The sequence below is a fragment of the Acomys minous genome (assembly GCF_964271855.1).
Source record: "Acomys minous genome assembly, chromosome: 14".
NCBI classification, from domain to species: Eukaryota; Metazoa; Chordata; class Mammalia; order Rodentia; family Muridae; genus Acomys; species Acomys minous.
In genome coordinates, this window is record NC_140496.1 from 62206164 (window position 1) to 62227920 (window position 21757).

Genomic DNA, 21757 nt, shown 5'->3' on the forward strand with positions numbered 1-21757 from the left:
TCTCCATGCCCTTTCCGTGTCCTTCCTCCACCAACTCCCAGGAGAGTACCAATTCCCAAAACAAACAGTGCTCTGCATGTTGATAATGTAGTTTTGAGACATTCCTTGCTTGTAGCTGACCTGTTGTTGGTATGATTTCTGGAGGATCTAGTTGCTTGTTTTTAATTGTTGGAGAAGTGAGACTACTATAATTCTCAGACAGCCTGAGAAAATATGTCTTAGTCCATTTTGAGCGCACCTTCTTCACGTGTGTGCACGCGCGCGCACACACACACACATCCTCATGGTTGTGCTCAGGCTGACAGGAAGGGCAAAGAGTACAAAGGAAGCACGTCTTTCTTATTTTCCACCATTGCCTCAAGGATGCCCAACCCCCGCAATACAGGCAGTTCCCAAGTGGAAGGTGGGGGCAGAGGCCTCTAGCAAGGCCATCAATAACCAGGTGTGTAACGTGAAGCTCTCTGTATTTCATTTCTGCACCCAGGGCCAGCTCTGCAGGGTTGCTTACGGAGCACTCTGTGTCTGGCACCTCTCTCCACCAGACCCTGGCGCCCAGGGCCCACCGACCTGCCCAGGAATGCACCGCATTGTTCTTTGCAGGAGCGAGGCTGAATGCCTCCCAGGGATAAGAAACATACCCTGCCTGGCGGCCTCCCTTATCCCTAGCTAGCTTGGGCTTCTGCCTCATGAACACCGAGAGCATTTAAATAAAAGATTTTTAGCAAGGCAGGGGTGGGGGTGGGAAATCCTGATTATCTGTCTTCTACTAATGCCGTGCAGAAACTTATGTCCTGAGTGGGTCTAAGAATTTGGTCAGGGGCTTGGTGGTTGGTGTTCTTGACAAGGGATGAGAGAGAGGGCAAGAATAGTGTCTTGCAACAGCGGGGAAGGAAAACCAGGCTGCTGGTGCTCACACGTTAGATCTACAAAGCTTTCTGCAAACATACCCACAGGACAGTGTTTTCTTCTTTTCATCAGAGGTCCATGGTTTATATTTACTCTATCTAAGGAAGCGTGTGAATTAATGCCGTTATTCAGAGCTGACAACTAAGATCTGGTTCTTTTCTATAGCGCTGGGTTATGACCAGCGTTCTTCCTTTCTGTTGTTTGCTTGTTTGTCTGAGACAGGGTCTTAGTCTGTTCTCGGGCTGACATGGAGCTCGCTGATCACAAACACAGCAATTTCCCTGCATCAGCCTCCTAGAGTGTTGGGATTACAAGTGTGAGCCATCACCCTGGCTCTCCTATTTAAAAGAAACTGGCTGCAGGCTGTGTAGCTGAGGTATTTCAGTCATGTGACTTCTCCAAAAAGACCCTATTATCCCTAAAGGACAGAAACAGTATCTTTTACGTTCACTCTGTATCCAAATAGCACTTATTGGAATACGCTGTCCTAAATATTTATCAAAAGATGAAATGAGGACCAACAGGAGGGAAAGGAAACAAGGAAGGAGGCTAAGGCACTGCCGCCGATGGACGACAAGCTCTACCACAAAGAGACTACATGGAAGAGGGGCCCTCAGAACAGATGAGGGGTAGCAGCAGAGGTATGTGGAGCCCCGGCACCAGAGAAAGTTCTTGTTTTGTTGCTTGTTCCAAATAAATCAGTTTCTGTTTGTATAGTGCAGAATGAACGCCAGTTGTCTAAAGCCAGTTGGAATGCGGAGACAAGCTACGTTCTAAAGAAAAATTAATTGCTTGGCCACCATTCCTTCGTAGGGCCTCACAGCTTCTGCAGCAGGGCTCAGACAGACGTCTTCTCTCTCATATAAACACCTCGCTTTACAAAAGTCTTACTCCCCGGACAGCTATGTTTCTCTTTACCATTTATAAGAGGTTGTACGTCTTTATCAGCTAGAATTTGGAGCCCAGGGAGAAACATGGGAGTAATATGAGATGTCACAGAGCTCTACCACTTCTAAGAACCCCAAATCAAAGAGTAGAGAATACAGCACAGGGAGATTTAACTCAGGCTGACTTCCCGTAGACGGCCTGTGCCATCTTGATGTAGTGACTTAGATAGTCTGCTCCAAAGCTCCCCTTCCTTTTGCAATGGGTTCCTCTTCCCCTCCTGCTCCCCCTCCCTAATCCCACCACTGGCTCATCAGTTATCCAGTTGACTCTACTCTGCATGGAAGACATTCTCTAGGCCTGACTCACTCAGTCCCATTTCTCCACAGTCATCCCCTCACCACAGACCACAAGGGCCCTGACTAGCTCATGTTTTGTGTTAATGGATGTGAAACCGGAGCAAATCCCCTTACCAAAAGAAAAACCACCCTAAACTCTCCCACACAGGTCTCAGCAGGTTACACAAATATTAGTCCTATCGTCCAAATAAATCTGCCTCCGTGGCCAGAGCTGCCCCCCTTCCCCAACCTCCTGCTGCCTAGGCAGAGCGAAGTGGCTCCACAAACCTCTGAAAGCCTGAGGAACCTGAGGAAGGAAAGAGGATTTACATCAAGAACTCCTTGTGACAGCCTCTTAATCTACAGACTGTCGTCAAGACCAGACAGTCCTAAATTAGACGTTTCTAGAGAAATTAGGATGTACTTGACCAATCAGAAACTTTGATGACATATATTAGTTGGCTCCAGTTTAGGACATGGTTAAATCTCAGTATCTGAGTGAGGCATGCACCCTCATTTTACACAGGAAAATAAAATGGGCCAGGAGAATTTAAAGGCCCTGCTGAAAAAAAAAAAAAAAACAGTGAGTGAGTAAATAGCTAGGAATTAAACCTCAGTCTGTTGTAAGTGCAGGTGTCTACTTTGTGTGTTTATCAACAGGCAAGAAGCTCACCCCTGTCTAGGGTCACGTGAAGGTTTCAAACCCTATGTCCTACCTTCTCGCTTGCCACGCTTGCTGTCATTGAAGACTCCACTCCTGCATCCCCTAGTCAGGCAATGGCTCATAGCATAGAGGGGACCCTGCCCTGTGTAGGTCAGTCATGGAATAAACACTAGTTATCGGTAGGACTTGGGGAATCACAGGATAAAGGTCCGCTGAGTAAACGGGAGGAGGCCACTGCCTTCTAAGGTGTGTACCACGTTGCTTCAACGCCAGCCCCTTCTCTTGCTCTTTGCTCCTACCTCAAAGCTGCAGGCCCTCTCCTAAAGAACTGCCAAAAATGAGAGCTCTACCTTCCTAGTCCACACTGCTCCTGACAGCCCTTGAGATCAGGTGTGCTTACCCTCTCCCATGAGTTACTCACCTTTGACTTAGCCTTTTCCAAGCCTACCAAAGCTCCAGAATAACTGATGGGGGGGGGGGCGGGGAGGGGAGTCCCAGGCCTAGCCAGGCTTACTGTTACCCTCTCACAGCCCTGTTCCGGGGCTCCACTGGTCTATTAAGACTTTTGAACCACCGCAAGCTACCTCCTTCTGAGCAGCAGCCAGTAAGCAGGCCACTGCTGCCTGATGTAGGTGGAAAGGGACACACGGAGAATGTGTATTTGTCAGCTATGTGACCTTCCTCCTCACAAAACCACTAGTTTATAAGCTGCATAAAATCACGAGGTGGAGCCGTGTTCACCTTGGCTAACTCATCTAGCTATCTCAGATCACTATAGCCTAAAATTACCTGCACAAATTGTCTCCAGTGAAGCGACAGCAGTTTTTATCTCTGTCCTATCTATCCTTGGCTAGAGCAGGATCAAAAAAGGAAGCTACCTCCGGGTTCCCTTCCTGTCACATACCCGAGGAGTATCAGAAGTCAGTGCAAGCAAAGGGGAAAATGAGCCTTGACTTTAGTGCAACTCAAACCACTCTGAAGACAGCCTCCCACCTCGTCCACTCTCCCTTCAAACCTCCAGATGGAACATCAGGGAGCCCCCCTCCCCACTGTCTTATATCCATGCCCTATCCATGTCCTTCCTAGGGCCAAGGAACCAGCCAGGACATTGGGGTCCCTTCTGGATCACAAGTCCGTAACAGAAGCTGTAGCAGCCCAAGATTGAGGGTGGAGGCAGGTGTGCATGCGAGGATCTTGTGCTTTTGAGTCAGAGGCTTGACATGGAGGGAAGATTGAGGTATCTGTGGGCTCAGGTCTGGTCCAGCCACTCTGCCTTCTTAGGGGCCTTGCAAGTGTGGACATCCACAGTGTTTCTGCACTCTTTGCAGCGCACAGCACAGCACCAGTGGAATTTGCACTCACACTGGGTGACACGGGTGACTCGAGTTGTGTCATACCCTCGGCCGCAGCACATGATTTCGCAACCATCTGTTCCTTTAGAGGTCTTGCTGCAGACTCGGCCTGCAGTACCTAGGGAACCTGAGTTGGAGAGAAAGAACCAAGTTACTTTCATTTCAGCCGCTCTGGGTACCCTTACACTCTTAAGAAGCCTTTAGAAATCTCTTTATTTTTTTCCTGAAAATATAACCACTAACGGAAGTGTGGCCCAGGATCATTTGTTCGCACAATCCAAGCTCCCCAGGGGCTGTCTGTTTTGCCTGCAGCCCCTTTCCTGCCAACACACACTGCCATGTCCTCTTCAGAACCTAACTTGAAAATACAGTAACTGTAAAGCCAGGTATGGTCCTCTAGTTTGTAGGAGTTATAAAGTCGTTTTATCTGGATTTAAATTCTAGTTGTGCCACTTTATAGCTGTCGCTCGCTAGTGCGCAAGTTAATGAATGTGTCTGGGCCTCAGTTTCCATATATGAAAACATGGATATATAAAATAACACCCGGCCAGGTATGGTAGCACATGCCTGTAACCCCGTCATGGAAAATACTGAGCCACTTTAGTCCTAGGCTAGCCTGGGCTATATAGTGAGTTTGAGGCCAAACTGGAATACATAGCAAGGTCCTGTCTCAGGGGAAACAAAACAAAACAACCCAACATTTAATGTCACAGATTGTAATGGCACGTTTGATTGATTAAAGAACAGAATGAGCTAATTGGCGATGAAGCTATAATATATACATGCTATTGGAAGTGGCCCGGGAGGGGGAAGGGAAGGGGGACTGTGTGCTTAGAAGGAGGGGGGAGAGAGGGTAGGGAGGTGGGGAAAAGGGGGCCCTGGAACCAAAATGTCTGGTTTGTACAGTGAATCTCTGGGAGAGAGGAAACACTGCCGCCCCTAGGTAGAGGGCAGGCCATGGCAGCCACGCCCTGCAGCAGGACCTAACAGTGTTTATCACTGCTGTCCCACAGAGGTGGCACATGCCTGGCTGGTGGCTTAGCTCTAAGGAGTTCCGCTGTTATACAGAAGGGGTTCTTGAAGAGGTAGGATAGCTTTCTCCTTGCACAGGGAATGCTCAGGACCTAGTTCTAGCAGATGTCAGCCCAAAAGATCCCGTCAACCTTTTTCCTAGTGACAGGGACCCCTGGCCTGAGACATGAGAAAGAAAATGGATCAGCAGGTCAGGCGTGGTAAGTGCATGCCTTTAATCCTAGCACTCAGCAGAGGCAGGCAGATCGCTGTGAGTTCGAGGCCAGCCTGGTCTACAAAGCAAGTCTACGACAGCTAAGATAACACAGAGAAACCCTGTTTTGAAAAACTAAAAAAAAGAAAGAAAGAAAGAAAGAAAGAAAGAAAGAAAGAAAAAGAAAATGGATCCGCTGACTTCAACAGCAATAGTCTCCACATTCCACTAGGATATGGGGAGAAAAATGCAGAACTTCCTTGTGTTTTAGCTTATTGGCTTAAAAATCTCTGACTTAGGAGTAGGAGTGTAGTTCAGTGGTAAAGAACTTGCTTAGCATGTGCAAGGCTCTGGGTTAGATCCCCAGCACTGCAACAATGATCTGTATGCATGTATATGTGGGGGGCATGCACAGGCCATAGCGTGTACACAGAAGCCAGAGAACAACCTGTGGCAGATGGTTCTCTCCTTCTACCTATGGCACTGGGGCGGCAGACTCAGCTTAACAGGGTTTGCAGGAGCACCTTTACCTGCTGAGCCATCTTTCTAGCTCGTGTGTGTGTGTGTGTGTGTGTGTGTGTGTGTGTGTGTGTGTGTGTGCGCGCGCGCGCGCGCGCGCGCGCGCGCACTGTCAGGCCAGAAGAGAGCATTGATCCCCTGGAGCTGGAGTTACAGGCAGTTCTTAGCCTGAGTGGGTGCTGGGAGCTGAACTCACATTCTCTGGAAAAGTACCAAGCACTCTTCACCACTGGGTCATCTCCCCAGCCCCCTCCATTTTCTTTTTTACAGCAGGAGTATATAATCCAAAATGTTGGCAAACTACTGCTCTAGAATGTGGGCTGACTAGGTCTCCTACATATGTTAGTCCAACTCCAAGGGCTGGGTTTTAAATAACAAAATCCTCTTCTACAATCTGGAGCTATGCTTTCCAGAATAGTAGCCACTAGCTACAGCATGTTCTCTCTCTCTCTCTCTCCTTCTCTCTCTCTCTCTCTCTCTCTCAGATTTTATTTATTTATTACGTATACAGTGCTCGAAGGCCAGAAGAGGGCATCAGATCACATTATAGATGGTTCTGAGCCACCATGTGGTTGCTGGAAATTGAACTCAGGACCTTTGGACGAACGGCAGACCAGTCAGTGCTCTTAACCTCTGGGCCATCTCTCCAGCCCCTACAGTGTTCTCTTGAATTTGATGAATTAAAATTAGCTAAACTAAAAAGTTTTAATTTTGAACTGAACTACCTCTATAGTCATCTGTCATGCTTGTTCATGGTTTTACTCTCTGTAGCTTGGTTACCCAACATCAGCTGTAGTTCCAAAAGTATTAAGTGGGAAGTCCAAAAATAAATGATTAAAACTTATAAATGTTTTACCACACAGTGTTATTAAAATTGTCCTATTTGTGACTAAGTGTCAGAGCCCTTGCCCAGATCGTTACAATGTCCTGGATTAGATCAGCATCAGCAGCACCATAATAATAAACCTGCCATCTTACCATCTGTCCTCGTTACTCACCGCATGCCATGCCTAACTTACAGGTTAAACCTCACCACAGGCGTGTATGTCTAAGAAGAAGCATAGTATATATAGTGTTTGGTACAACCTGCCTTCAGGCATCGCCTGATCTTAAAGCACACCCTCCATAGATAAGAGAGGTCTATGTCACTCATACGCTAGGTTCTCACACACATGGCCTGTTGTTTCAGCACTGGAGACTGGATCAATGCCGGAAGTTTCAGTAGCACTGCTGTGGAGGGAGCACCTGCCTCTGTACTCCTAGGGAGGCTGATACCATTTGGATTTTTGGGTATAAACCCAAAACTTATGCCTCTGAGAAAAATGAATCAGCATAGGACACATCCTTTCTTCTAACTCCAAAGGCGTGTTTGAGATGTAGCAGAACAGTCTATACCTCAGATGTGTGGAATTCTCCACAGGCATGCAGAGATGAACCTTCTGAATGAGGCCACATGGTTAACTACCTCATGACAGTAAATCACCAGGGGGTCCAGAGGGCCTCCCCAACCTTTCTGACAAAGCACATATACCTCCCATTACCCATCAGGAACGCCACCCTCTTTCTGGGGGCTGAAGCACTCTGAGGCACTCGACGCTAGGAGTAATAGTGAGTGAAAACGAACGGTACTGAAGCCAGCCAAGGCACAGGGCTCTGCTCTACCCAATCTTGACTAGTGAATCTGCAGAAAAGAGCCTGGGAGCTCTATGGCGGGAACCAGAGGAGAAGCAGCTCCATGGAGCCACACCCTTCCCGGGTTTAAGTTATCTGGACCAGAGATTATGAGCCAAGATGGGAGCTTCCATTCTCTCATCAAAACACCATATCCTGCCAGGCGGTAGTGGCACATGACTTTAATCCCAGCACTGAGGAGGCAGAGGCAGGTGGATGGTTGTGAGAGCGAAGCAAGCCTGGTCTACAAAGTGAGTCAAGGACAGAGCTATACAGAGAAACCTCTGTCTTGAACAACTAAAACAAAACAAAACAAACAAACAAACAAAAACCCACTATCACTTTGCAGTGTTTCCCAAGACCCCCTCCTGCCCGCCCCCAACCCCAAATATTTAGAACAGTCTGAGAAGCAGCCATTTTCTTCTTGTTATGAAGCATTAGCTGCTTTACCAGCCTTTACAGAGATCTCGTCTTGTCTCTTTCACTGGCAGCACATCAAGAAGCAGCTGAGAACCCACATGCTCAAACAAATCTGCCTTGATTTCTCTAGTCGCCTTGCTTTGTAGTTATATTTGATTACAATATCTGTGTATGTGTGTGTGTGTGTGTGTGTGTAGCTCACATCTTGCCCAGAACTCAAAACAGGTGGCTCATTGAAATGTTTTCTGAGTAGTACCTACCGTATCCTAGACACTGAAGATATCGTGAGTGACATGTGACTACTTGTGCAACCTCAGGCCTGACAACCTGAGGCACAGACCGCCTATCTGAAGGCCAGGTTTTCACGTAAGGAGGCAACTGACTCCTTAACTCCCATAAACTAGACAGACCTCGATTAAGCAGAGACACCTGCACCAATAACCAGGCTCCACGTCTCTGCCTGTTTCTTTCTCACCTGCAGCCTTGTCCAAGACACAGTAGTCAGGGGAGTTGTCAAAGTAGACAAGATCAGTCCGGGTGGCGTGGCGATAGCCTTGGCGGGCTGCTGTGAAATTGGCGCCATCCTGGGTGGCAGTCACCTGCACGGCCCCATCATACCGCCTCCGCAGGTAGTCCCCGGTGCGGCGGAAGTCTGAGAGTGCCCTCCAGCAGGTGCGCAGCGTGCAGGAGCCACTCACACCGTGACACTTACACTCCAGCTTCAGAAATCGCCGCACAGCCTAGGGGAGGGAGGAGGCAGGTGGGGACACTGTTTGGTCATCTCTGAAGTCAAGAGCAGGAGTGCCCTGAGCTCTGCCGGCCCAGGCCTGCTGGTGGAGTCCTTGGCGGTTCGCCGCCACGTCAGACCCCACCCACTCTTCCAGACCACGTCAGAGAGTCTCTCCTAGCAAATCGTCCTCAACAGTGCTGTGCTCTTCATGGCTGCCTGATGGGTTGTCAAGCCACGGGAGTCTGCTCCTGCTTAGAGCCTGCATATCCTTTTTTTTTTTTTTTAAATATTTATTTATTTATTATTATGTATACAGTGCTCTGCCTGCATGTACACCTGCAGGTCAGAAATGGGCATCAGATCACATTATAGATGGTTGTGAGCTACCAGTGGTTGCTGGGAATTGAACTCAGGACCTCTGGAAGAGCAGTCAATGCTCTTAACCACTGAGCATCCTTTTAAAGAGCCAAGTGGCATGCCTTCTGCTTTTACGCCATTTCTCAGCACAGGGTATAGCAGATGCTCAAATGCCAGTGACCAGCCTAAAGCTATACTTGAGTCTCTTGGCCTTCGTGAAGGAAGACCTTTTAAAAAAAAAAACTACTTTTGGGGCCAGTAATACTGATGTCAAGGGAAGGCACTCGCCATGCAGTCCTGCCAACCTGATCTTGATCCCCAGATCATATAACGGAAGGTGAGGACCAGTTCCACAAAGTCGTCCTCTGACCTACACACAGGCGCCAGGCCATACGTGCCCACCCTATACATCATGCACATGCACACAACAGTAATTAATTAATTAAAATTAAAAGCTACTTTGGGGCTTGGGAGATGGTTTGGTATGTAAGAGCACTTACAGACCCCCATGAGGACCCGTGTGTAGATCTTTACAGCCCATGTAAGAAGCCAGGCGTGGTAGCACATGGGCCCATAATCCCAGTGGTGGGGCCTGGGGTACAGAAACAGGAGGACTAGAGACAGGAACGTGGCTGGAACTTGAGCTCCAGAGTCAGGGAGAGACCCTGTCTTCTCAAGGGAATAAGGGACATCTTCCTCTGGCAGGCAATGTACATCCACACGCCCACATGTACATACTCAGCCATATACAAATCAAACTATTAAGAATTTAAAGTTTAAGCCGGGCGTGGTGGCGCACGCCTTTAATCCCAGCACTCGGGAGGCAGAGGCAGGCGGATCGCTGTGAGTTGTGAGTTCGAGGCCAGCCTGGTCTACAAAGTGAGTCCAGGATGGCCAAGGCTCCACAGAGAAACCCTATCTCGAAAAACCAAAAAAAAAAAAAAAAAAAAAAAAAAAAAAAAAAAAAGAATTTAAAGTTTACTTTTTAGTCAGGCATGGTGACACACACATAATGCCAGCACTCAGGAGGCTAATACAGCAATATCGCTACCAATTTGAGATCAACCTAGGCTATAGGCAGATCTCAAACAAAATGAAACACAAGGCAGGGCATGGTGGTACATGCCTTTAATCCCAGCATTAAGCAGGTAGAGGCAGGTGGATCTGTGAGAGGTCAAGGCCAGCCAAGGCTACACAGGCCCTGTCTCAAAAAGAAACAACACTCCTGACCTCAGCCCCTCAGAAAAACAAAACAAAACAAACAAACAAACAAACAAAAAACCAAAAAACAAAACAAAAAGGGGGTAGGGGCTGGAGAGATGGCTCAGTGGTTAAGAGCACATTGCCTGCTCTTCCAAAGGACCTGAGTTCAATTCCCAGGACCCACATGGCAGCTCACAGCTGTCTGTAACTCCAAGATCTAACACCCTCACACCAACGCACATAAATTAAAATTAAATAAAATATTTAAAAAAAAGAAAAGAAAAGAAGAAGGAAGGAAATAGGGAAAGGGAAGGAGAAGAGAGAGGAGGGTATAAAGAGGAAGAGAAGGGTAGGGGGAACATAAAAGAAAAGAACGAGAAAAACAAAAGTTATTTTTCTGTCTTATAAAAACTTGGTTAGGCTTATGCATTCCCAGGCTCCCTTGCGTTCTGTGGCAAAATGTTAGGGGTTTTGGAAGTAATTCAGAAGCCACCAACTCTTCCACCTTTGAGTTCAGCCTGTGGTCACACTAACTGGTTTACACCCGAAAATCTGAACATACAGACCCAGACTTGAGTACTGACCGTGCGACCACAGCGGTTGTTATGTAAGTTCATAAGGGCCCTTGCGTCCTTAAGCCTCTTCTCTTTGGCATCCACAAAAGCCTTGGCAAAGCGGACCCCGTAGTGGATGTTGTCACTGCAGCCACCCCAGTCAAAGTCCCCTCGCTGGTCATGGTGCCGACCACGGGTATATGGGTCACAGCTGCACACACTCAGTTCCCCCTGGCTGCAGGCCCGAGTGATAGCATGGACCACTCCTGCTGATGAGATGGCATAGACAAACGCTGCCTCCCGGCTACCTACACACAGAGAGGCAGACTGATTACAGGCCCATGAGTTCCACTCCGCCGCCGTCACCACCACCACCACCACACCACCATCACCACCACCATCACCACCACTGTCACCACCACCATCACCACCACTGTCACCACCACCATCACCACCACTGTCACCACCACCATCATCACCACCACCATCACCACCACTGTCACTACCACCACCACCATCACTACCATCACCACCACCACAATTGTCACCACCACCACCACCACCATCACCACCACCACCACCACCACCCCACACACATTTCTGGGTGTGTTTCAGTGTCTTACTCCAACCGTCTAGGTCTGGAGCGTGTTATGTAACCCAGTCTTGAACTTGAGATTTTTCTGTCTCAGCCTCCCTAAGTGCTAAGATTGCGGGGACAGGCCACACGCCTAGCTCTGTCCATCCCTTTCCTTCCTTTGATCCACACAACTTCAGGAGCCTCTTCAGCTTTTCCAGAGCCCACTCCACCCATCAAAGTGTCCTTGTCTTCTGAGAGTGTTCCTCAGAGTGGCCAGCCTCTCCTGGCAGGCCTCACTACTCCACTTCTCTGTACATCTGAGCGCTCTCTCTCTCTCTCTCTCTCTCTCTCTCTCTCTCTCTCTCTCTCTCACAAACACACACACACACACACACACACACACACACACACACACACACACACACACGCAGAGAGAGAGAGTCAGAGACAGAGAGAGACAGAGACAGAGACAGAGAGCACACTAGTCCTGACGCAGCTGCACCTGCCTTAGTCAGCATTCTGGGGTTTTCAGGCCTCCTCTGCTGGACAGTTCCCCAGTGGTGTGGACCCCTGCCCAGGGGTCAGTGTGTTCAGAGAAACTACTAACTTTAGTCTGTTCTGGCCCTCTCCTCGCCCTTGGGGACAGATGTTTATCGCCCTGAGTTCTCCTTCACCTGCAGAGCCCCATCTCACCTCCCCCCACCCCTTCTCACCTTTGCTCTCTAGCTCGGCTGAGCTCTTGCTGAACTGAGCGCAAGCCAATGGCTCTCAGAATACTTACATACCACCCTCTGTTTATCCCTTGTACCCATTGCTATGTTGGAATTGGTATGGTGACCAGGTGACAGTGGTGATTGTGGCGGTAAGAAGCAGAGGACCTGGTCCTAGTCCTTAGCTATAGAGTTCCTGGATGCCCACCAGGGCTGGGATATGGGGAGGCCAGAGAAAGGCAGGGCAAAGGATGGAAGCACCAGGAAATACTTACCTTGACCCACCATCTCAAAAACACTTAGGTTGAGAAAGACTTACAAATCTAGGCTAGTGAGTGCCCAGTCCTGTGTCCCAGGTTTGCCCACAGTTGTTTCTTAGATTACGAAGTTGTGTGTAGGAAAGTGAAGGGGGGCGTGCCTACCCTTGTAACCCACCACCCCAAGCATAGGAAAAGAAGAGGCCTCAGAAGCTAGGAAGAGAGCCCTACTTCTGAGCATGACACGGCCAAAGACGGTGTGGTCCCGATCCAGTGTGGTACAATTCCAGCGGTGATGGCGGAACTGATGCTGGCACTCTCGGATCCATTCTCGGGCCCCTTCTCCCACCGAGCGCATGATGTCTGGGTAACGCTGGCACAGCTGCCGCTGCCGGCTCACCAAACCGGGGATGTTGTCACAGATCACTCGGGCTCCCAGTGCCCCTATGTACCTGTAAAGTGGAGATGGCCTTGTCATAGCATCCCGAAAGGGGGTGGGCACCATCAGAGGGATAAAAAGGGGGGTGACTTGTACCTAGACCTTAAGAGATCCTTCCTTTCCCAAGACATCCTCTGAGGCTCATGGGTAGGACCATTATCCACAACCTCTGAACAAAAGCTACCAAGTTGCAGAAAGTAACTGAGTGTGGTCTCCGGGCATTGCCAGTTCCCTAGCCAAAGGCCAAAGTGACACACACTTGTAGAACACAGGCCAGGCATGTGTCATGTACACAGAAGCTGTGGGCATGTAACACAAACCCACCGCCTGTTTATTTAATAAACATTAAGAGCCTCACAGAAAAATAAACTAACAAAACGAGAACGGGAGACAGCACTCCTCTTACGTGTACATGTAAGAGGCAGGGCCGGAGTGGCTGGGCCACGGAGAGAGCTTAGCCACAGCAGGACCAAGAGAGGAGGGGGGCTGGAGAAGACACAATGGCCGGTTCTGAAGAATGTTTACAGCTTTAGGTTTTGTAGCTAAAAATAATTCTCACTTCTAATCCTGAGGCTCTAGAACAAAACCCCATCTTTTACCATCCTCTTCCTCATTTCCTCTACTTCCAGGCCCTAGAGCTTTTCTTAACCAGTTTCCCCACCCTATGAGGCACAGGGTCCAGGAAGGATCTACACAGACAAAGAGCTGTTTGCAGAGGAAGCCCGAACAGGACAAAGCAGCAAGTGTCTAATGGGCAGGTTAGCACACGCCTTTAGTCCCAGCACTCAGCAGACAGGGGCCGGCAGATCTCTTGAGTTCCAGGGCAGCCTAGTCTACATAGAGAATTCTAGGCCAGCCATGGCTACATAGTGAGAAACTGTCTCTTTTAATTAATTAATTGACTAGTTATTGATTGATTGATTGATTGATTGATTAAAAAGTAGTAGGGTCTCTAATCTGAACAATTTACAAGGCCAACAAAGATGGCTGCTGAGGGATAGGTGGGCTGTCAGTGTCATTCAAAACCGCTCAAGGCAATATGTTTCCTTTCAAACACTCTAACCCCTGGGGGCTACTGTGGCCTCAGGAGACACTGGAGAGAAAACAAGGGGCCACATCACCCTTCTTCCCAAGAAGTTCCCCCAAAGAAATGATGCATTCCCTCCCACTCTGCAGCTCAGCTTTTCCCCTTCTCTCTCTCTCTCTCTCTCTCTCTCTCTCTCTCTCTCTCTCACACACATACACACACACACACACACACACACACACACACACACACACAGAGCGCTTCCCTTGGTATGTTCAGCACGTTCCATTCTCTTGTGCTGACACCAAAATGGAACTCTGCTCTCTTTCCCGTTGCCAACAGATGGGAGCTGTACTGATGAGCTGCTACTGTTCTATGAATGAGCCGGTGGTTTGGGAATGTCCCCAAAGTGGTTCTAAGAGAGGCGAGGGGCAAGCCAACCAGTCCTGAGCCCTGCCCGCACCATACATTCCCACAGCTAGCCCTCACCCACAGATGTCACCCACAAGTGACAGTGACCCAGGCAAACACACAAGGAGGCTTGGTGCTTGCCTCTTGGTGTGTGTGGGGGTGGGGGGTGGGGGATGGGACTCAGCAGGGCTGATGAGCCCCAACTGTCCTGAAGGAAGGGTGAGAGGGCTGTCCCTCCAAGAACAAATCCCATGGAATCAGCATCCCCAGCACTGTCCATCAGGGCGGCAGCTTCCAGGAACAAACAAAATAAACAGCCCAGGCCGGAAAGGCCTGCCTGACGCACAGCCCCGAGTTACACCCACTGCCCTGGTGCTTTGTTTAGAGTATTGAAACCATCGGAGTTGGAGCTCGGCCCTGTCTCACCACCGGCTTGCTTCCCCCAGCTCAGCCCCAGATTACTGATCGTGGCAATGGGTGTTTGTTTTGTTTTGTTTTGTTTTATCTGGGGCTTGGAGGAAGGAGGTGGGAATGGCAATGAGTGACCAATCATCCAGCCCTCACAGCCAGTCTGGAGTGGGGTAGGACAGACTCTGGTAAGAAGGCCTTTCCTGTGGTCTGACTTTAATCTACTCTGCTGTAGCCCACACTGATCTTCTCATTACATTCTCAGTGAGCATGGGAACCATCTGTTCAGTATAGAAGTTGGGATGATAATTAGGTTTTCCTACTACCGTGCTTACTTCCCAAGGAACTGCTTCAAGACCTTCCATGCGGCTCGCCCGCCAGTCTGCCTCTGGGAGCTTGGAGCCAAGCGTGGGAACCACCAAGGATGCTGAGCCTGAAACTGACCCCATCGTCCTCGGCTCAACACAGGCTTGCACAATGCCTGCCACGCGCCAGTCACTCAGCTTAGATCTTAGGGGCACAAAGACTTCATGGGGGCCTATCCCTCAGCTCACTGGGAGAGGATGCCTCCTCCCTCCTGACTTCCTGTTTTCCCTTTCAGAAATGAACTCTTCGCTTCCTCCCCACCCTCCTGCACAGGAGAGCTCTCTTCACCTGCTTTTGGCCAGTTCACAGTCTTTCCTTTGCCAATCACTTGGACCCTACACTAGCCCCTTGCTTCTGGGGGTTTGTAAGTGTCTAGACTCTGCCTCCCCATGTCTACTGAATCTGCATGTCAGGATCCCCAGCGCTAAGGAAAGCCTCTGGCACATAGTAGGCATTCAGTAGCTACTGAATACTCACTTGCTTGCTCTGATTATGCCCAGTTTCCCCCTCTTCCGAGGTAGCCAGCAACTCTTTCAGTTAGTCAGACGGAGCCAGCGGTCCCCCACTCCTTTTGTGTCTACTCAACACAAACAGGCCTTACGATGCAGAGGCAACTGTTACCCCCAGATCTGTTCTTAAACCATAGTCTTTGTGCACAGGCCACAGAACATTCTGAACAAAGGTTTCAAGGCCTAGCCAGCAGTGGTGGCTCATTGCCTCCACAATGGGAGGGCAGACGCAGGAAGATCTCCGTGAGCGGGAAGCCAGCATGCTCTCTATAGAGTTCCAGGGCAGCCAGGGATACGGCGTGAGTTACTATCTCAAACCAGCAAGGTGATGCCACAGGGTGCAGGGCAGGGAAATCTCTACATGACGAGCTCAGGAATACTGACAGAAATCCCACTCTGTGAAGGGGCAGTTGGGGGAAACCAGGATGAAGGAAGCCACATGACCTCAAACTCAAGGGGGTGGGTTTTGTGGTTGTTGGTTTTGTTTTGTTTTTTTGAGACAAGGTTTCTCTGTGTAGCCTTAGCTGTCCTGGACTCACTTTGTAGACCAGGCTAGGCTTGAACTCACAGGGATCCTCCTGCCTCTGCCTCCTGAGTGCTGGGATTAAAGGTGTGCACCACCACTGCCTGGCTTGGTTTGTTTTTGTTTTTTTGTTTTGTTTTGTTTTTGAGATAGAGTCTCACTCTACATCCAAGGCTGGCCTCAAAGTTACAATTCCCCTGCTTCTGCCTCCTGAGTAATGGCATTACAGGAATGTGGCATAATACCCAGCCAAAATTCACTTTTACTCTAGGGACATACTGATTAGGAATAAAAACATATGATTCTAAAACTGGTGTAAATTTGAGCAATTAAAAAAAAAAAGGATGCCGGGTGTGGTGGCGCACGCCTGTAATCCCAGCACTAGGGAGGCAGAGGCAGGCGGATCACTGTGAGTTCGAGGCCAGCCTGGTCTACAAAGTGAGTCCAGGACAACCAAGGCTACACAGAGAAACCTTGTCTCGAAAAACCAAAATAATAATAATAATAATAATAATAATAATAATAATAATAATAATAAATAAAATAGGGTCTCACTTTGTATCTCTGGCTGGCCTAACATTTGCTATCTAGATCAAGCAGGCCTGGAACGCAACAGGATCCACTTGCCTCTGCCGGGATTAAAGGCGTGTGCCACCATGGCTGGCAAGTTTTGTTTTTCCTTCCTCTCTTATGTCTCAATCTCTTCACTGCCGACACAGGGACTGTAACAGTTCCTACCTCACTGGCTCATCCTGGAGATTAGAGGGGATGTTCAATAAGGTGCTTGGCCATGGTGCTGGGACTTGGGGAGGGCGGAATAACGGGATCAGCCATACCGGACAGGACTGTGCGCTAGGCTCTCCATGAGCCCAAGAACACACCCAGCTCTTGTGAGTCTCCAGATTTCCACATTCCATTTCTGGTCATAGACTAAGAAGAAATCATTTGTCTCTTCGTCTAGTTAGGGGAAGAGGCAGGAGTTCCAGCGGGGGTGGGGGTGGGGGGGCGAGGGCGGGGGTGGGGGGAGAGAGGGGAGGGTAGAATCCTGGGCCGTGAGGTCAGGCTGCAGATCGGTCATGGTCATAGGGGTGGCCCTTCTGCTCCAGAGTAGAGCACAGACTCACTGAGTCAATGGACGTCTATCTCTTCCTGGGACTGTGCACAGTAGGGGTGCTGCTGGCTTTGAGATAATCATCTTAGGGGGGGCCAGACCCGCCTTCAGAATTCAGGCTTCCTCCTTCTACAAGTGGTGACCGCTGAGGCAGACACCTATGGCTGTAGCTGTGACAAGATGCGTGGGGATGGACGTGAGCTCTGCACCCACACTCAGCCTGGCCCCGAGGGACCACTCCGTCCCTCTGTCACCCGCCTCCCTCCCTAGCTCTCCCATCTCATAGCTTTTGTGCCATCTTTCATGTGAACCGCTTGGGGAGGGAGGGAAAAAGGAAATGGGAGAGGGAGTAGTGGTCAAGGGTAAAACAAACAAACAAACAAACCAACAAAAAAACTGGCTAGAAGAGCTGCAGGTGAGTGTTTAATTTAGGAACTTCTTCCAGGGTGTGAAAATGCCCAGAGGGGCACCTTCCTCACCTAAGCACCCACAGGTCACCAAGACTGTCTCAACTGGCAGAAAAGTAATCAAGTGTTTTGAAAAGCCAGTTGCCAGATAGAGGTGGGCACTGGGTTCTTCCAGCTTCCATGTTTTCTTGACGTCAACCCTGAAGATGTAAGTCCCCAGCCCAACTGAGTCATAAGGGTAAGGGGGGGGGGCGCTGATTTCGCTTTGGTCATTGAAAGGCTCCCCCCCCCCACTCACCCCCTTCTCCCCTCTTTCCCTTTCTAAAGGAATGTTTCAAGCCAGATGTAAGATACAGGCCTCCGGGCTTCCTCATCCTGAACCCCCCTCTTTGCCTTCCCCAACACTGCAGAGATAAAAAAGATCCAAAAGAAAGATTTTTTTTTCCCCTTTAACAGGAAAACAGGGGTGGGGGGTGGGGGTGGAGAGAGCCGCATCTTGAAATGATAGGAATCTGCGGGCCCAAGCTGCCTTGCCCCTCAGCCAGCCAGCCCAGATTCCCAGCTAAAAGGCGGAGAAAAGCCACAGGGTGCAAGAGAAAAGACTTCACTTTGCGGGAGGTGGGGGGTCGGGTGGAGGGGGGGGGGAGTGCTTGTTTCAGGGGAGGAGCAGAGCAAGGGGAAGGGGGCCACTGCATGTTAGAGAGGGGCACCAGCCCTGCCCAAGAGGCCAGTTTGACTGGCGGGATGAGGAGGAAGGATGAGGAGACAGAATCTTTGTGCAGTCCAAATCTACCCTTTTACTTTGCCCTTTCTGGAAAGAGGATGAGTGTCTTACGGGGGTGTGGTGGGGGGGTGTGGGGTGTGTGGAGGAGTCCCGGGGCTGGGTAGACAACCCTCCAAAACCCACAGCAGATCTTTTTGCCTCGTCTGCCCTATGGAGGTGTCTGAGGGCTGAGACGTGAAGACAGGGTCTTAAAACTCTTGAGACTATAGAAGCCTCTGGGGCGTAGACGGAAAAGGTGGGAGGTATTGTCAGCTGGGACAACGGTGTTCCAAATTACACCCTCAAAACCAAGGCTGGTGACAAATGCCTGGGTTATGCAACCCCAAGCGTTTAATTTGCTTCAGTTGTGGGAATTAAGGGGAAGGGAGTAGTTTGTGCCTCAATTTCACCTCTAAGCCCTGCTGTGGATTCTTACTGCCTCGTTGTGTGGGCTTAGACTAGCAGACGGATGTGGGCCAGCTGCCCCCTACTTCAAGTACCCAGCGGGCCTTAGGTTGTCGAAGGCCTTTTGAGGGTCATGACTGTGCCACCGCAGGGTGTGGAGGAGCGGAGCGACTGGTTCCTGGAACCCACCCTGAGAGAGAATCAGAGAGTAGCTTTTTGCCCCAGGGTCTTGAGTAGAAATACAGCGGCATAATTGTGATAGAGGACTTCATCCACCAGCTACCTCGCTCCAGACGCCCAGCGCTCTCCTCTCTAGCGCCTCATGCTCTCCAACTCCTCACCAGCCACTGGAGACTTCTGGGACTGTCCTGCCCCATCACTTCTAATTCCTCCCTGGTGCCGGAGCAGCTGGTGCCCGAAGCAACGCGCCCGTTCCAGTGTGCCTACCCACCCAGAGAACCACACTCACCACCAGGACGTGTCTACCCGGGCCGGCAATGTCAGCAGCAGCAGCAACAGAAGGCAGGCAAGACCCAGGCGGGCGGAAGCTGGGGACACGTCGGGGGCCGCGGGTCTGGGCGCGGGTACCGGGACGCGGGCACGCCGAGGGGCGAGCTGCGCGGCTTCCTCCGCACCCTGCGGCCTCAGCATAGCTCCGCGCAGATTCCGGCCGTGCAGCCCGCAGGGCCGTGGACGGGCACTGTCCGGGCTTCCCTCAGGCGTCTCCTAGCTCGCCCAACAGTGTGGCCATGAGGAGCGTGGGTGACTGGGGGACCTCGGGGCACGTGGAGACCGAAAGCCGGGCACTGGATTCCCAAGAGCGCGCGAGTTGCAGGACCAGAGGACGCTGAGTCGGGTGTGGGCGGTCGGGTGCGGTGTCCGTGGCTCCAGGGCGCGGAGAGCGGCGGGGGCCAGAGCGCGCGGACAGCCCCTGCGGCCGCAGCTCTCATTGGACGGGGCGGGGCGGAGCCGGGGACACGCGCGGCCTTCAGCGCGGCTCCGCCCGCGCCAGCCGGGGTGCTCTGTAGCGCCCTAGGTGTGGCGGCCGCCTCCTCCACTAGGTTCTATGAAGCGTCACCGTGCAGCGCCCCTAACCTGCTCCGGCCACCCGCGACGGGGCTCTTCCCCGCCTGCAGCCCCCTGTCCCTACCGACGCCACGCCACGCCACCGGGTCCTAGCGCCCTTCACTCAGCAACCCGGACCGCTGGGTTTGGTGGCAAGGCGCACCGGGTGATAGGGGGTATTGGGGACACTTCCAGTCCTCTACCTTTGGTGACACCGGAGCTAAAATGCAGAAGATCCACTTTGCATCGGTCCTCCCATCTATGCGTTCCTGGGCAACTTGTAGACACCCAGCCAGCAGGAATTGCTGGACAGTGGAACTCTTTTGGCCACTCAGCCTGCAGGGGCGTCCTGGGCAGTCGGCTTTGAGCGGGAGACCCTCTCTCATCAAGGGCTCATCGCCCCCCTGCTTCTCCTACCCACTACGCCAACACTATTCTCTCGTCCCCCCAGTCGTTTAGACCCGGCTCCAATCCTAGGTGCTTTCCCCAGCTCAGGGCAGCGCGGCAGCCCAAGAGACACACCTGCCAGAGGGACGCACGCAGCCACTGGTGCCCGGCTGGTCGGGGCTCGGCAGAGCTCGGTCTCTCGGTCTCTCCGTCCCCCACCCCCTCGGGCGGAGCTGCGACTAGGAAAGAATCAGAAACAGCTGGGCGGCTTTCCCGCACCAGAGGCCGTGGTGGGGGTCCTGTGGAGAGAGTGGAAGTCCTGGTGCTTTTATTTCTCTCTCCCTTTTACCCTTCCTCCTCTCCACTGGTTCCCCCCCCCCCTCAGTCCCGCAGAGCCCGCGGCGGGGGTAGGTGGGTTGGGAGAGAGAGGGTGGGAAGTTGGGAAGAGGTGGAGAGGTGTTATGGGCTGAAAGGACCCCTTGCTCCCTTTCTGTGCCTCCCTGCCCCCACCTCACTAGGGGCTCGCACTTGCCCGTATGGGAAGTAGAAGCCCCAGGTGGCAGAAGGACCCTTACTGAAACGTAAAAATTCTTTAAAGCCGGGGAGCCTTCTAACTGGAGATTTCCTCCGAAGTCTGGCTTAACTCTTTAAGCCTCAGTTTCTCCTGCCTACCCTCCCATTCTGAGGCGTCTTTCATGCTTCTCCTCGTCGTTTTTTTTTTTTTTTTTTAATCTAAACTATAAAGTCTTGATGTAAACATGCTGGTGACTGCCCACCCACCTTAACCCCAAACTCACTGTCAGTCCTTGTTTGGTGGGGGTGTTAGAGATGCCAGAGTGTGAAGGACAGGGCACAGCTGGCTTGCAGACATCTCAGACACACAGAAGAGAGAGAAGTTCAGAGGGGCGGGCAGTTAACCTCTCCCCACATCTCAGTCCTCTGCCTGCAGTCTCTGTGGTAAGAGGCCAAGTATAGGCAGCGCTTCCACAGATACTATTTTCTTCATTTGATAGGGTTGTGCTATGCTCAGAGAAAACACACACACACACACACACACACACACACACACACACACACACACCCTTTTCTGCCTTCATGGAGCTTACACTTTATTGAACAAGATAATAAACATTAGAAGTGAAACATAGGGAATGTTACAAAGCGGTGAGTGCAGTGAGGTGAGGGGAAACAGGGCAGGGTGAAAGGGGCTCGTCATAGCTGATAATGAGGAGAGGATGTGAGGGGGCAGGAAATAAGCTGGGCAGATTGTGGTGTAGGGTGCCACAAAGAGAAAAGAGTCAGTAGTAGACGCCTCTTGACAGGAGCGAGCTGGTCTACAGGCGCTGTCGAAGGGGTCAGCCAAGTGGAGCAGAGCGCCCTAGGGAGGGTGCGTGGAGTCCAGATGAAGGAATGGAGGGCGATCTAAGGTCGAAGGAGAGAGGGTGCCCACCATCGTTGGGCTGTGTGTGTGTGGGGGGGGGCAGAGGTGGTGGTGGTGGTGGTGGTGGTGGTGGTGGTGGTGGTGGTGGTGGTGGTGGTGAGACCAGGAAAAGGAATAGGGTGACTTC

The 21757-nt window shown here is 51.0% G+C and overlaps 1 protein-coding gene across 2 annotated transcripts; it reads right to left on the bottom strand.

Moving 5' to 3' along the window:
* Positions 1–283: 283 nt before the first annotated feature.
* Positions 284–21220, bottom strand: WNT2B (Wnt family member 2B). 2 transcript variants are annotated; one of them, XM_084755387.1, is made up of 7 exons: positions 20987–21220; positions 20325–20428; positions 19207–20163; positions 12600–12820; positions 10855–11132; positions 8456–8720; positions 284–4272 (listed from the first exon to the last, which is right to left on the bottom strand). In XM_084755387.1, the coding sequence occupies exons 3-7, from the start codon at positions 19386–19388 to the stop codon at positions 4043–4045; spliced, it is 1176 nt and encodes a 391-aa protein (XP_084611513.1). In that variant the 5' UTR covers positions 19389–20163; positions 20325–20428; positions 20987–21220; the 3' UTR covers positions 284–4042. The 2 variants fall into 2 exon arrangements, with proteins under 2 accessions (XP_084611513.1, XP_084611512.1); XM_084755386.1 differs by having other exon boundaries at positions 19207–20428.
* Between the last annotated feature and the right edge of the window lie 537 nt (positions 21221–21757).

What these genes read in the sequence shown, in the direction of transcription:
- WNT2B (XM_084755387.1), bottom strand. Translation starts at nt 19,388, where the DNA reads ATGCTGAGGCCGCAGGGTGCGGAGGAAGCCGCGCAGCTCGCCCCTCGG. An exon ending in CGGGTAGACACGTCCTGGTG is followed by an intron (nt 12,821 to 19,206) that starts GTGAGTGTGGTT and finishes TCCACTTTACAG; the next exon opens with GTACATAGGGGCACTGGGAG. An exon ending in TGGCCGTGTCATGCTCAGAA is followed by an intron (nt 11,133 to 12,599) that starts GTAGGGCTCTCT and finishes CTCTGTGTGTAG; the next exon opens with GTAGCCGGGAGGCAGCGTTT.